This window comes from Pelodiscus sinensis, chromosome 2 (genome assembly GCF_049634645.1).
Source record: "Pelodiscus sinensis isolate JC-2024 chromosome 2, ASM4963464v1, whole genome shotgun sequence".
NCBI lineage: Eukaryota > Metazoa > Chordata > Testudines > Trionychidae > Pelodiscus > Pelodiscus sinensis.
The window spans coordinates 18,408,689-18,423,100 of NC_134712.1; the positions used below are offsets into that span (position 1 = coordinate 18,408,689).

Sequence of the window (14,412 nt, forward strand, 5' to 3'; positions counted from 1 at the left end):
CTTATTCAAATAGGAGGTTATTCTCTACATTTGAAATAGTGTTGCTCTACAATACTTTTTTGGGGCAGTTTTGTGATATTTTGAAATGATGTTGCTGTGTAGATGCACCCTTGTACCAGTAACTACCTGATTATGAGCTCAAATCTGATCGTTAGACATGCAAATGGATGGATATAGAGGCACGAATTGCAGAGACTGCTTTGTTTGTTTGTTTTGAAAAGGTGTCCTTAAAAGTAGCTTTACTATTATTTCTACCTACAGTTTTTATGTAGCTGGGAAACTGGCAGAAATTTTAAATGCTTATGCAGTGGTTTTGCATATGACCAAAAATGTGAGGATATGTGAGGATGCTCTGCAAAAGATCAATAGCGTTATTTCTAATGCAAAGATGACCTATTGTGAAGGTTGCTATGCAAACTATGGATGTTAAAATGTGTTTAATTCAGTAATCGTGTAACTGCTGAAAATTTCAGCAGTTACATGGTTAAACATGGGGTTACAGTGTGGGGTGGCTCCTGCCTGTCACCCCACTCTGCTGCCACTGTATCGGAGGCAGCAGTGTGGGGGTGGGGAGAGTGAGGCAGGCAGGAGCCCATGCACATATGGAGCTGGCTTTTAAGAGGCAGCAGCACAGGGGAAAGAACAGGTGGCTTTGTGGGAGCCAGTGCACGCAGGGGGCCATTTTAAAAGCCAGCTTCCTGCACACACCGGCTCGTGCCATGCCCTCCCTCACGTAGGGGTGAAGGAGTCCTGCGTGTAATCATGCATGTTAACTAATGAGCCCAGGTTCATCTGTTAACCATGTACACAATTACACTTTCACATCCCTAATGCAAACACATAGTATGAGTTCCAGTCCCAAAGAAGTATGAGTTCCAGTCCCAAAGAGTTACAGTCACCATGAAGGGTGCCTTAGACTATGACAGACATCATCTTTCTATCCAAGTGCAAGAAGATGGACATCGTACCCAAAAAGCCGTTTAGAATATGTGTTAGTTACTTAAGTCTTTGCCAACCTGCATTTAGCTATGACACTGGGGGTGCCTTTCCAGGCCTGAAGACGAGTTCTGTGTAAGCTCAAAAGCTTGTCTCCCTCCCTGACAGAAGTTGATCCAAAGAAAGATATTACCACAACCACAGTTTCTACAGTCTAGACAAATGGACAAAAGATGGAAGGGGTTTGGAAGCACAGAAGGGAAATGACAGAACAGCAAAAAACTCAAATCTTCACTGCCCCGTCTGGTTCTTCATCTACTAGACCATGCTGCGACCCCAAGTAGCCAATGAGATTACTCAAACCGGGTAACATTTAATGCATATAGAATGGTCTTTTCAGACTCAAGGCCTTAGATCTGTAAAGAGTTCAGAGCAGGGAATGTATCTTCCCTTGTTTCTGTGATGTTCCTAGCACAGTTTTGGGCAGTCAAAGTTTACAATGATCTGCTATGTACATTGGACAAACATCTCAGACACTTCGCCAAAGGATTAATGCCCACAAAACAGATATCAGACAAGATCACAAAGAGAAAACAGTTTCTTGCCACTTTAACCAGAAAGGACACTCTCTAAATGACTTAGCCACCTGCATTCTGCTACAAAGATCTTTTACATCTGCACTTGAAAGGGAATCCTCTGAACTGTCATTCATGTTAAAATTCGACACTTACCACCAGGGACTTAACAAGACTTTGAACTTTCTCACCCATTACCAAGACAGTTTCCCCAATTATCACCTGTAATACCATTAACTCACAAACATCCCACTCTCCCTACCTTTAATATCAGCAATTCACAGACACTTACCTTCCTTCCTCCCCCTTCCCACCCCCCCGCATCCTCCTTCTGTTCTGCAATGTGATTTGTCCTTTTCATATTTGTTCATTTTTTTAATTGTATCCTTTGGTATATATGGTTGTGACTATTTTCTTCCACTATTTGATCTGAGGAAGTGGGTCTGGCCCACGAAAGCTCATCATCTAATAAACCATCTTGTTAGTCTTTAAAGTGCTACATTGTCCTGCATTTTGCTAACAAGTGTACAGCAGCAGTAAAAGGACAGACATTAATAAACACATTTAAAAAAGAATGAGTATCAGTATCAGTCATACTTGTTTGGTGCTGTAGAGTTGTCAGAAAAGATCTATATTTTCACCCTCAATATTTCTGCCACAGGCTACACTATAAAACTGGAAATAATTTCTGTACACTTGTGCTGTTTTGACTGATTCAGGAAATGCCTGAAAAAATGTATGCAAATTCTCATTATTTAGTGCACCTGCATAGCAACATGTTTTTCTGCTGTAGCATGCCAATGTTCAGTGGGTGACAGTTTGCCCTGTTTAGCAATGGACTTGAATGGTGATGTGCATGCCTGTGATCAGGGGTCTGCTAAAAGGACTACGCAGAAGATGAAGTCAAATAAAAGACGTGAAGACCTACACAAAATGCTTGAGCATTACACATTTGCAGATGCACTGAAAGCTAAAGGTGATGTCTTTCCTTTAGGCTGTGTCTAGATTGGCAAGTTTTTCCGCAAAATCATCTGCTTTTGCGGATAAACTTGCCAGCTGTCTACACTGGCCGTTTGAATTTCCGCAAGAACACTGACGATCTCATGTAAGATTGTCAGTGTTCTTGCGAAAATACTGTGCTGCTCTCGTTCGGGCAAAAGCCTTTTTCCGAAAGACTTTTGCGCAAAAGGGCCAGTGCAGACAGCACAGTACTGTTTTCCGCAAAAAAAGCCCCGATGGCGAAAATGGCGATTGGAGCTTTTTTGCGGAAAACCGCGTCTAGATTGGCCACGGACGCTTTTCCGTAAAAAGTGCTTTTGCGGAAAAGCATCCTGCCAATCTAGACGTGCTTTTCCAAAAATGCTTTTAACGGAAAAGTTTTCCGTTAAAAGCATTTTTGGAAAATCATGCCGGTGTAGACGTAGCCTTAGTGTTTGTGACTGATTTTAGACATTGTGTATGACAGGTTTTTAAATCATTAAGGGTATGTCTACACTACCCTCCTAGTTCGAACTAGGAGGGTAATGTAGGCATACCGCACTTGCTAATGAAGCCCGGGATTTGAATTTCCCGGGCTTCATTAGCATAAGCGGGGAGCCGCCATTTTTAAATCCCCGCTGCTTTGAACCCCGTGCAGCGCGGCTACACGGGGCTCGAACTAGGTAGTTCGGACTAGGGTGCCTATTCCGAACTACCGGTACACCTCGTTTCACGAGGAGTAACGGTAGTTCGGAATAGGCACCCTAGTCCGAACTACCTAGTTCGAGCCCCGTGTAGCCGCGCTACACGGGGTTTGAAGCAGCGGGGATTTAAAAATGGCGGCTCCCCGCTTATGCTAATGAAGCCCGGGAAATTCAAATCCCGGGCTTCATTAGCAAGTGCGGTATGCATACATTACCCCGCTAGTTCGAACTAGCGGGGTAGTGTAGACATACCCTAAGTCATGTTCTTTTGCTTTAAAAATCAGAAGATATTAACAAGAGTTCTACTTCCTCTTCCCACATTCTCCTTAGGTCAAATCAGCTCCAAGAATACTAAAACAAATCAATTTTACCATCTTAGGAAACACTAAGGGTGAAATTCACTGTTGCTCAACGGGCCAGCATTCTGCCTAGGTGGCACTTAAGTTCCACTTAAGAACTATTTGAGGACTTCGGAGGTGCACAGACCTTTGGCTATTTACTCCTGTGTCGTGGACCCTTTGTGCAGGCTAATGCAGTAACAAAGTAGCTGCAGGTCCATTTTGGCACATGAGACCCTACAGAAAGCCCTGGCATTGCAGGATGGATCAGGTGCAGACAGTCAAGTGATTGGGGTAGGCATTGCTGCTCTTCACCACTTCAGTGTCATAGGGGTGTAAAATGAACATAGATGGTAAGGCTGCTCTAATCTGCCAAATTGGCCCCTGAAACATCCAAATAGGCCAAGGATGCATCTGGCCTGTGTGCCTGCCCAGGGATGAGTTTCACTCCAACTTTTATCTATGAATGTTCCCAAGGGGTTTGTTTAATTCTGTGAGCATCAAGATGGGTAATGCTGTAAAACCAGGTCAGCGCAAAAGCGAATTTACAAACTGAATGCACTGATGCCAGGAAGAAATATTGAATGTGTAGATCTGTATTACTGTTAACACCCCATAGTAATTAAGTATTATGAGCCAAATCCTCAAAAGGATGTGTCATTCATGCACATACCCAGATCTGTGTACCTGACCAGGGGGGGTTGTGTATCTAAATTGACATGTATGCCCTTTGTAAAAGCACCTAATTTTATCATTTGTTCGTGGAAGTACCCACTGTGTACTTAGTGTTTGGAAAGTGCTTATGTTACCAGCTCCAAGGAGCTATCAGTATGAGGATGTAACAAAACCAGGCTGTAAAGACTAAATCCTGCCCTGGAAACAGGCGATAAAAGCAGGGTGCCCTGCTGTGTACGCTGCTACCGGATTCCTTAGTGCTAGGGATTCCTCACTTGCAGCTGAGGTAACTGCTATGGAATTCACACTGAAGCTCTTTGGAGCAGAGGCACCCAACAGCTCACCTTGCAGTCAGATAGCACTTTCTGCTGACTGTGGCATATACATTTGATTACCAGAAAAGATCTAGCAGAGTACAGAAAGTTCAGGACATGGGTGAAAGGCCCCTCCCTTTTCCAACCCTGAACACCTACATGTATTTTTAACTGATATAGATATTCTTCACACTTCTTGCTTGTCTTTTCTGGCTACATTTACTGACTCTGCTAGATCTATTCTGTAAAAAAGCAGGGAGGGAGTTCCTTGGTGGGCAGTGCTTGTCTGGAATTCTCTTACCTTGATTTGCTATTTTATTTATTTACAGTAACTTCTGTGGGCTCTCCTTTGTAACACTTACTCTTGCTCTGCTCTCTGCCACCCATGTTTTCCTAGACTCAGAAATTGTTTAGGCAAATCCAGTTTCCATCCCTATTAATCTTTAAGTAAAACTGTTTGAGACAATATGACTGCACAACCACTCGTGTCTTTCTTCTGAAATGCGTGAGACCAACATGTTTCATTTCATTCAGTAATGTGTCTGATGTGCTGGTCAGAGTAAATCTAAATTGGATAGGTCACTTACGATTGATGTGACTGCCATGGCAAAAAACAAACAAAAAAAGGAAATAATAATGTTAGTGATCAGCCAAAAAAACCATGTCACAATTACTTGAAGCTAAAATTCTAAAATATATAGATCTGGAAATGTTTTAAGCTAATATTAAATTACCATTAAAAATATGAAAAGTCAAATATCTTATTTTTACACTAAAAAGTGTAGATTAATAACCAGCAAAATCACCATATTCTCAATGCATGGATTTAGTTTACTTAGTGTGATAAAGACCATGACTTCTTATACCAGGGGGAAAAGACATAATAAGTCATGTTTTCTGACATGGAAATCATGTCCATGGCAAACATACTAGATTTATAGCTATTAAAATTTATTAACAAATTTTATGCTAAAACAAGATTTCACGCACAAAAGGGGAAACACAGTAAAATTAACAACTTAAATATAATAGCATTCTTCTGTACTGCCTCAATTTATGCAGGTTTCTTAAACTGGAAGTGACGACCCCTTGGAGGTGACAAGGCTATTACTTGGGGGTCTCAAGATCTCAGCCCTGTGCCTGTTGCGGCTCAGATTGTCAGCCCTTTTCCCATATTACATTTAAATTAAAAATCCCTGTTTATAATTTATAAAGGGGGCAGTAACCCTCAGAATCTTGCTGTAGGAAAAGGATCATCAGTACAAAAAGTTTGTGAACCACTGATTTCTGGCCTACTGCAGATTTATCCATTGTTGCTCAGGTTCTTTACTCAGGGTTTTAGTTATTTATTTATTCATTGGAAATAAAACAAAAATGTACATTTTATTGAAATGATTGCATTTTTTCAAAAAATAGAGGGTTGTTTTTATGAAGTTAATTTTTATTATGGATTCCTTAAAAAAGGGATTGTTAAAAATTAATCTTTAGTGCATTTTTTAAAAAAATGAGAATCCCAAGAAGTATATTTTTTCTTCATCCCTCTAATCTCATCATTTGCTATGTTTTGAAAAAAAATTGCCATAGTCAATTTAGTTTCCAATAACATTGTCTTCTAGTTTTCAAACCTTAACTACAGGCAGTCCCCGGGTTACGTACAAGATAGGGACTGTAGGTTTGTTCTTAAGTTGAATCTGTATGTAAGTCGGAACTGGCGTCCAGATTCAGCCGCTTCTGAAACTGATCAGTTTCAACAGCGGCTGAATCTGGACGCCAGTTCTGATTTACATACAGATTCAACTTAAGAACCCCAGGCATCTCCAAGTCAGCTGCTGCTGAAACTGATCAGCGGCTGATTCCAGGAAGCCCGGGGCAGGGGCTTCCTGTAGTCAGCCACTGGTCAGTTTCAGCAGCGACTGACTTGGGGACGCCTGGGGCAGAGCAGCTGGGGTGCTGCTGGGTTGGTCCAGTAGCACCGCCGCTCCTCGGCGCTACTGGACCAACCCAGCAGCACCCAAGCTGCTCTGCCCCAGGCGTCCTGATTCAGCCGCTGCTGAATCTGACCAGCAGTGGCTGAATCAGGACGCCTGGGGCAGAACAGCTGGGGTGCTGCCCGGTTGGTCCAGTAGCGCCCAGAGCGGTGCTACGGGACCAACTGGCAGCGCCCCAGCTGCTGTACCACAGGTGTCCGGAGCAAAGCCATGGAGCACGGGGGCAGCGGGACAGCCCAGACGCGCCGTGGCTGTCCTGCTGCCCTCGGGCTCCGTGGCTTTGCTCTGCTTTGCTCCCCCGTCCCCCTGGTCTGCAGACCAGGGGGATGGGGGGGGGGGCAAAGCAGAGCCAAGCCGCGGAGGACGCGGCCAGCTGACAGCTGTCAGCTGACCGCGCGCTCCGCGGCTTGGCTCTGCTTTGCCCCCCCCCCCCGTCCCCCTGGTCTGCAGACCAGAGGGACGGGGGGGGGGGGGGGCAAAGCAGAGCCAAGCCGCGGAGCGCGTGGGCAGCGGACAGCCCTGTCCGCTGCCCACGTGTTCCGCCGCTTTGCTTCCTCTCCCTGGTCTGCTGGAGACCAGGGAGAGGAACGGCCCCGTTCGTAACTGCGGATCCAACATAAGTCGGATCCGCGTAACTCGGGGACTGCCTGTATTCAGTTAGCTGTGCCAAAACACAGCACTACTCCAAATGTTTCCATCTTATCTTTTTTCTGTTAAATTTATTGAAAAGCAATCCTGATCCAGGTTCATTCTGTGTTTCTGGCTCATCTTGGTTCAGTCTCTTTCAGCATTCACTCAGGATATGTCTACAATACAGAGTTTTGTCAGAAAAACGGCCATTTTTCCTGCAAAACTTGAGGAACATCCACACTGAAATTGCGTTCTTCCGCAAGAAAATCGAAAGAACAGAGGGGTTTTTCTGGCATTGCTAATCCTCTTTCTATGAGGAAGAAGCCTTTTTGCAAAAGAGCTCTTTTGCAAAAAGGTGTGTGTGGACAGGGAAGAAGGAGGTCTTTCGGAAGAAGAGGAAAGAAGAAAAAGCACAGGTGCCCTGGTGGCCATTCCGTCCATAGCAATCACAGCTTACATACGAGAGAGCGTTTATTTAGTTTGGATGCTCTCTTTCAAAAAAGCGGATCACTTTTTGATGCACTTTTGCAGTGTGGACGCTCTCTTTCAGAAGAAGTTTTTTTGGAAGACCTCTTCCAAAAAAAGCTTCTTCTGAAAGAAGCCTGAATTCTAGATGTAGCCTCACTTGTATCAATTTTGAGGACTATACTTGATTTGGTGATTCTGTCTCTTTTCTTCTGTTTGGTTTTATGAGACTGTGAGGGTCTCGGGGTGCGATCACCCCCTCCCAGTCCGAGAGGGGGGGTCTGCGGACCCCTTTTGGTCCTCCTTTTGTCCTGTGTCGTCCCTGGGCTGCCGGTGTGGAGTCCGGGCCCCTGGGGTGCGATCACCCCCTCCCAGCCAGAAGGGGGGGTCAGCGAACCCCAGGCCGTGAGTACCCGCCGAGCGGGATGGGGGGGGGCCGGAGCCCCTAGCCTTAGGTCCTCCTCCCCCAGTCCGGGGTTCTAGTTTGGTCCCAGTCGGTTAGTGTGGCTGTCGGGTGCTGGACGCTCCCCGTGTGGAGGGAGGGGGACCCGGTCCCGCCCTCTCTCCGGGTCCCAGCCCGGGGCCCTGAGCGCCGGGCCGCTAGCGCCCCGGCACGGTGGACGAGGGGGGTGAGGATTCTCCCCCCTGTGGCCCGTCCACCCACGGCCGCCAGAAGCGCCCTGCCCCGGGCTCCTTCCTCCCTCCTGTTGGGTCTGCCGTCCGATCCCCGTCGCCCTGGCGCCTACCTTGACTCGGCGGTCTGTGGTGTCTCGTGTTCCGATGGCGTCCCAGGGGTGAGCTCTCCAGCCCTGGCACGCTCCTGGCCGTCCCGGTCTCTCCTGACTCGGCGCGGTGGGGTCCTCCTGCCGTCTGGCGAGGGGCTGAGTGCTCGCCAGGGGCAGTGGCTGTCCCGGAGGCCCCGGGACCAGCGCCGGGCCGGCAGCCGGGCTGTGTGGCGCTCACGCTCCGTCCTGCGGTGGGGGCTGCTCCTCCGCCGCCGCGAGGAGCCTGCGCCCCGCTTCTCCGGCGGCGGGCACTTTTAAACTGGCCCGCCGCGCCGGCCGCCGCCCGGGGCCCCGCCCCTTCCGGGCCCGCCCCCGCTGGCGGCCCTCGCCAGTTGCCGTGCGCCCCGGCCCCGCCTTCCCTGCGTGGGCCGGCGGGGGGGGGGGCCGCCCATCGGCTGCCGGCGCAAGCGCGGGGGAAGCGCCCCCGCCTGCCGCCCCCGGCGGCTAGAGTTGTGGGGTTGCTGGGGGGTCTGCGGCCGGCCGGCAGAGCCCCGCCGGTGAGGACTCCGCTCGCCCCGCCCCCGGGAGAGTGACGGCCGGCGGGGGCTCCGCTCCCCTCGCCCCTGGTCCGGGGCCGGCCCGTCACACACCCCCCCCCTTACCGAGGGGTCTCCCTCATCCCCCACGGGCTCGAACGCCCGCGAAAAGAAGTCAGCGTTTTGGTGTTTTTTTCCCGCTCGGTATTCTACGTCGAAGCGGTAGGGTTGTAATGCCATATACCAGCGCGTTAGGCGCGGGTTCGAGTTTTTCATGGAATTTAACCACACAAGCGGGGCATGATCCGTGATTAGTTTGAATTTATTGCCCCATAGATAATACCTTAGGGTCTCAATGGCCCATTTCACCGCCAACGCCTCTTTCTCGATTGTGGCGTAGTTCCTCTCCCGCGGTAGGAGTTTCCGGCTCAGGTAAAGGATCGGGTGTTCCTCTCCGTCATGGTCCTGGGCCAGTACTGCTCCTAAACCGCATTCGGATGCATCTGTGTATAAAGAGAATGGTCTTTCAAAGTCAGGCTGCCTCAACACTGGGGCTTGGACTAACCTGCGCTTTAGTTCGCGGAAGGCCTGGTCGGCTTGTGCCGTCCACTGGATCTTGTTGGGGTGCGCGTCCTTGGTTAGTTCAGTCAGAGGGGCTGCGATCGTGGCAAAGTCCGGCACAAATCGGCGATAATATCCCGCCAATCCCAGAAACCCTCGTACCTGCCTCTTCGTTGATGGTGGCGGGTAGTTCCGAAGGGCTTCCACCTTTCCCAACAGTGGTTTCAGTTGCCCTCCTCCCACGGTGTAACCGAGGTAGGACACCTCCCGTTGGGCGAAGTGGCACTTTCGGGGATTCGCTGTGAGGCCTGCCTCCTGCAGCGCTTGCATCACGGTTTCCAGATGCTGGAGGTGCTCTGGCCACGTCACGCTGTATACGGCGATGTCATCGATGTAAGCTGCTGCGTACCCCTTCATGGGCTCCAGTACCTGGTCCATGACCCGCTGAAAGGTCGCTGCTGCTCCGTGGAGTCCGAACGGCATCCGGCGAAACTGAAACAACCCGAAGGGGGTGGCGAACGCAGTCTTCTTCCTATCCTGGGGTTCCAAGGGAATCTGCCAGTAGCCTTTCGATAGGTCTAGGGTGGTGATGTACTTAGCCCTCCCCAGGCCCTCCAGCAGCTCCTCCACCCGTGGCATGGGGTAAGCATCGAATTGCGAAATCCCATTAACCTTTCGAAAGTCAATGCAGAACCGCACGCTCCCGTCTCGCTTGGGGACCAAGACTATGGGGCTGCGCCACTCGCTCTGCGATTCTTCTACCACCCCCCATTGTTTCATGGTCTGCACCTCCTGCCGGACGGTGTCCCATACCTTTCGGGGGAGGGGTCTATGAGCCTCACGCACTACCTGTCCTGGTTCGGTATTGATACGGTGCACCCCTACCTTCGCTGTCCCCGGGGTCGCCGTCAGAACGTGGCGGAACCGGCGCAGGAGTTCTTCCATTTGCGTCCGTTGGTCCACCGTCAGCTCTGGCCCTATGGACGGGGTCTCTTCCTCCGCGTGGTCGGCTGGGGAGGGGCCGAGGTCTTCGTCGCGGTCCGCGGGCGCCACTAGGAGTCCTTCCCGGGCCACCCACTTTTTGAGCAGATTCACGTGGTAGATCTGCGTGGCCCTTCGTCTCCCGGTCAGCCGCACCTCATAATTCACGTCTCCTACCTTCCGGACGACCTCGTAGGGGCCCTGCCACGCCGCGAGGAGTTTGGACTCCTGGGTGGGCAGGAGCAACAACACTCGGTCGCCGGGCTCGAACTGGCGGTTCGCGGCCGTGCGGTTGTAGTAGTGGGCCTGTCGCGTCTGGGCCCTCAAGAGATTCCACTTTGCATAGGCGCCGAGACGCCGTAACTTCTCTCGGAGCTGCAAAATATACTGTACCGTGCCCTGGCACCGGGCCGACTGCGCCTCCCAGTCCTCCCTTAGGATGTCCAGGATCCCCCGGGGCTGCCGCCCATATAGTAGCTCGAATGGGGAAAATTCCGTGGAGGCTTGGGGTACCTCGCGGATGGCGAACATGAGGGCGGGCAACATCTGGTCCCAGTCCCTCGGGCTGTCCTGCACCACCCGCCGGAGCATGTCCTTTAAGGTGCGGTTGAATCGCTCTACTAGTCCGTCAGTCTGGGGGTGGTATACTGACGTCCGCAGGGTTTTAATGCGGAGGAGTGTGCACAGCTCCTTTATCAGCTGGGAAGTCACGTTTGTCCCCTGGTCCGTGAGAATAGCCTGCGGGAACCCCACCCTCGCAAAAATTTTAAGCAGTTCTGTCGCCAACGTGGGGGCCTTGACGTTGCGGAGCGGGACGGCCTCCGGGTACCGGGTGGCGTAGTCGACCACCACGAGGATGAACCGATGCCCCGCCCGGGAGGGCTCCAGTGGCCCTACTAGGTCCAGGGCCACCCGCTCGAAGGGGGTGCCCACTACCGGGAGGGGTACCAGGGGGGCCACCGGGACGGCGCCCGTTGCGACCTTCTGGCAGCTGGGGCACGAGGCGCAGAAGTCCCGTACCGCCCGGTAAACCCCTGGCCAATAGAATCGGCGGAGGACCCGCGCCAGCGTTTTTTCCCGGCCCAGGTGCCCCGCCCAGGGGTTTGTGTGCGCGAGGTCCAGGACCTCCCTCCGCCGGGTCTGGGGGACTACCAGCTGTCTCTGTTCCCCCTCCCCCGCCCCGCCTGTTACCAGACGGTATAGGCGGTCCTGGATTACCTGGAAGCGGGGGCCCTGCTGGCGTTCGTCCGTCTCGTCCGGATCACCGGCCCGTTCCCAGGCGTACCGTAGAGTCTCATCGGTCCGCTGCTCCTCCAAGAAGTCGGAGTCGTCGCTTCCGCCGCCCCGCGAGGGCGCCACTGGGCTAGGGGCGCGAGGGTGTACGTAGGCTTCCTTCGCGGGGGCCCGTCCGTCCGGCCGGTCCATCCCCTTCCGCAGGAGTCCCGGGAACCCCGGCCAATCTCTCCCTATCACCACGGGGAGTGGTAGGTTCGGGGCCTTCCCCACTCGCCAGACCCTGGCCATCTGCCCATCCGCCAAGTGGACCCACACTGTGGAATAGGTTCGCACGTCCCCGTGCACGCATTTCATCTGGGCGGTCTCGCCGGTGGGTGGGGCCTCCCGTACCAGCTCCTCCCGTACCAGGGTGAGCGCGGAGCCGGAGTCCACTAAGGCCTGCAGGGGTTTCAGCCCCAGCCAGACGGTCACTGTTGGTCGTGCCGGCCCCGTCTGTGGGTCCCCTGGGGTTGGTGTGGACAGGGTACAATCCATCATCGGGCAGTCGCGTTTCAAGTGCCCCTCTTGCCCGCATTGATAGCAGGCGGTCCGGCTCGGCGCCCTCCGGTCGCCGCCCCCTTGCTCTTCGTGGCCTTTTCTGCCCTCCCCGGGGGCCTCCCCCGGCCTCGCGGGCCAGATGGGAGCCAAGCGCCGCCCCCCGCCGGCGGGTGGCTTTGGGGCGCCTCTGGCCGGTGTCGGCCCTGTCCCGCGGGCCCGCGGTGCATCCCTCGTCGCGGGGCCGGGCATGGACTCCCGGCGCGCTCCGACCTCCCCGCCCTCCGCATCGAGGTGCGCCTCCGTCAGTGTGATGGCTGCCGCTAGAGTTCCCGGCTGGTGCCGGCGGACCCACTTCTGGGCACCCGGGGGAAGGAGGTGGACGTATTGCTCCAGGGCCACCATTTCGGCAACTTCGGTGCCCGTCCGTTGCTCCGGCTCCAGCCACCGCCAAGCCCACTCATGCAGGCGCTGTGCGAAGACTCGAGGTCGCTCCCCTGGTTTGAATCGCTCGTTACGGAATCTTTGGCGGTACGTGTCACTGTTAATCCCTAATTGGTCCAGGATGGCCTCTTTCACCCGGTTGTACTGCAGTGCCTCCCGGGCTGCTAGGCTCCGGTAGGCCATCTGGGCGGGCCCGGACAAGTACGGGGCCAACAGCGTCGCCCAATGGGCCTCCGGCCACCTCGCCGCCGTAGCCACTCTCTCAAAAGTTGTCAAATATGCCTCTGGGTCGTCCCCGGGCCCCATCTTGGTCAGGCGGAGGGGTAACGATCCCAGATCGCGGTTGCCGTCGTCGCTCGGCCACGCCGGCCCTCCCGCCGAGCTGGGCGGGGGAGCCCCGTGCATCCACTTCTCATGTTGGGCCGACAGCTCCTGCACCAGCAACCGTTGCTGATCCTGGAACTGGCTCGCCAGCTGCTGCATCATTTGGGACTGCTGTTGTTGCTGCTGCTGCTGGGTTTCCCTCACCCAGTCGAGTAGCTGCTGAGCATCCATGGTGGTATGCCTTTCCGTCTGCTCCCTAGGCGCAGAGGACACCCTACCGTAACCGCCTGTCACTTAGTGGGGGTCATGCCCACGTTCTCCACCACGTGTGAGGGTCTCGGGGTGCGATCACCCCCTCCCAGTCCGAGAGGGGGGGTCTGCGGACCCCTTTTGGTCCTCCTTTTGTCCTGTGTCGTCCCTGGGCTGCCGGTGTGGAGTCCGGGCCCCTGGGGTGCGATCACCCCCTCCCAGCCAGAAGGGGGGGTCAGCGAACCCCAGGCCGTGAGTACCCGCCGAGCGGGATGGGGGGGGGCCGGAGCCCCTAGCCTTAGGTCCTCCTCCCCCAGTCCGGGGTTCTAGTTTGGTCCCAGTCGGTTAGTGTGGCTGTCGGGTGCTGGACGCTCCCCGTGTGGAGGGAGGGGGACCCGGTCCCGCCCTCTCTCCGGGTCCCAGCCCGGGGCCCTGAGCGCCGGGCCGCTAGCGCCCCGGCACGGTGGACGAGGGGGGTGAGGATTCTCCCCCCTGTGGCCCGTCCACCCACGGCCGCCAGAAGCGCCCTGCCCCGGGCTCCTTCCTCCCTCCTGTTGGGTCTGCCGTCCGATCCCCGTCGCCCTGGCGCCTACCTTGACTCGGCGGTCTGTGGTGTCTCGTGTTCCGATGGCGTCCCAGGGGTGAGCTCTCCAGCCCTGGCACGCTCCTGGCCGTCCCGGTCTCTCCTGACTCGGCGCGGTGGGGTCCTCCTGCCGTCTGGCGAGGGGCTGAGTGCTCGCCAGGGGCAGTGGCTGTCCCGGAGGCCCCGGGACCAGCGCCGGGCCGGCAGCCGGGCTGTGTGGCGCTCACGCTCCGTCCTGCGGTGGGGGCTGCTCCTCCGCCGCCGCGAGGAGCCTGCGCCCCGCTTCTCCGGCGGCGGGCACTTTTAAACTGGCCCGCCGCGCCGGCCGCCGCCCGGGGCCCCGCCCCTTCCGGGCCCGCCCCCGCTGGCGGCCCTCGCCAGTTGCCGTGCGCCCCGGCCCCGCCTTCCCTGCGTGGGCCGGCGGGGGGGGGGGCCGCCCATCGGCTGCCGGCGCAAGCGCGGGGGAAGCGCCCCCGCCTGCCGCCCCCGGCGGCTAGAGTTGTGGGGTTGCTGGGGGGTCTGCGGCCGGCCGGCAGAGCCCCGCCGGTGAGGACTCCGCTCGCCCCGCCCCCGGGAGAGTGACGGCCGGCGGGGGCTCCGCTCCCCTCGCCCCTGGTCCGGGGCCGGCCCGTCACA

General features: G+C 54.7%; 1 protein-coding gene across 1 annotated transcript; it reads right to left on the bottom strand.

Moving 5' to 3' along the window:
* Positions 1–3,798: 3,798 nt before the first annotated feature.
* On the bottom strand, positions 3,799–14,125 carry LOC142827431 (uncharacterized). Its single transcript, XM_075923076.1, has 4 exons — positions 13,787–14,125; positions 8,743–13,200; positions 4,551–4,611; positions 3,799–3,915 (listed from the first exon to the last, which is right to left on the bottom strand). The coding sequence occupies exons 2-4, from the start codon at positions 13,173–13,175 to the stop codon at positions 3,799–3,801; spliced, it is 4,611 nt and encodes a 1,536-aa protein (XP_075779191.1). The 5' UTR covers positions 13,176–13,200; positions 13,787–14,125.
* Positions 14,126–14,412: the final 287 nt, after the last annotated feature.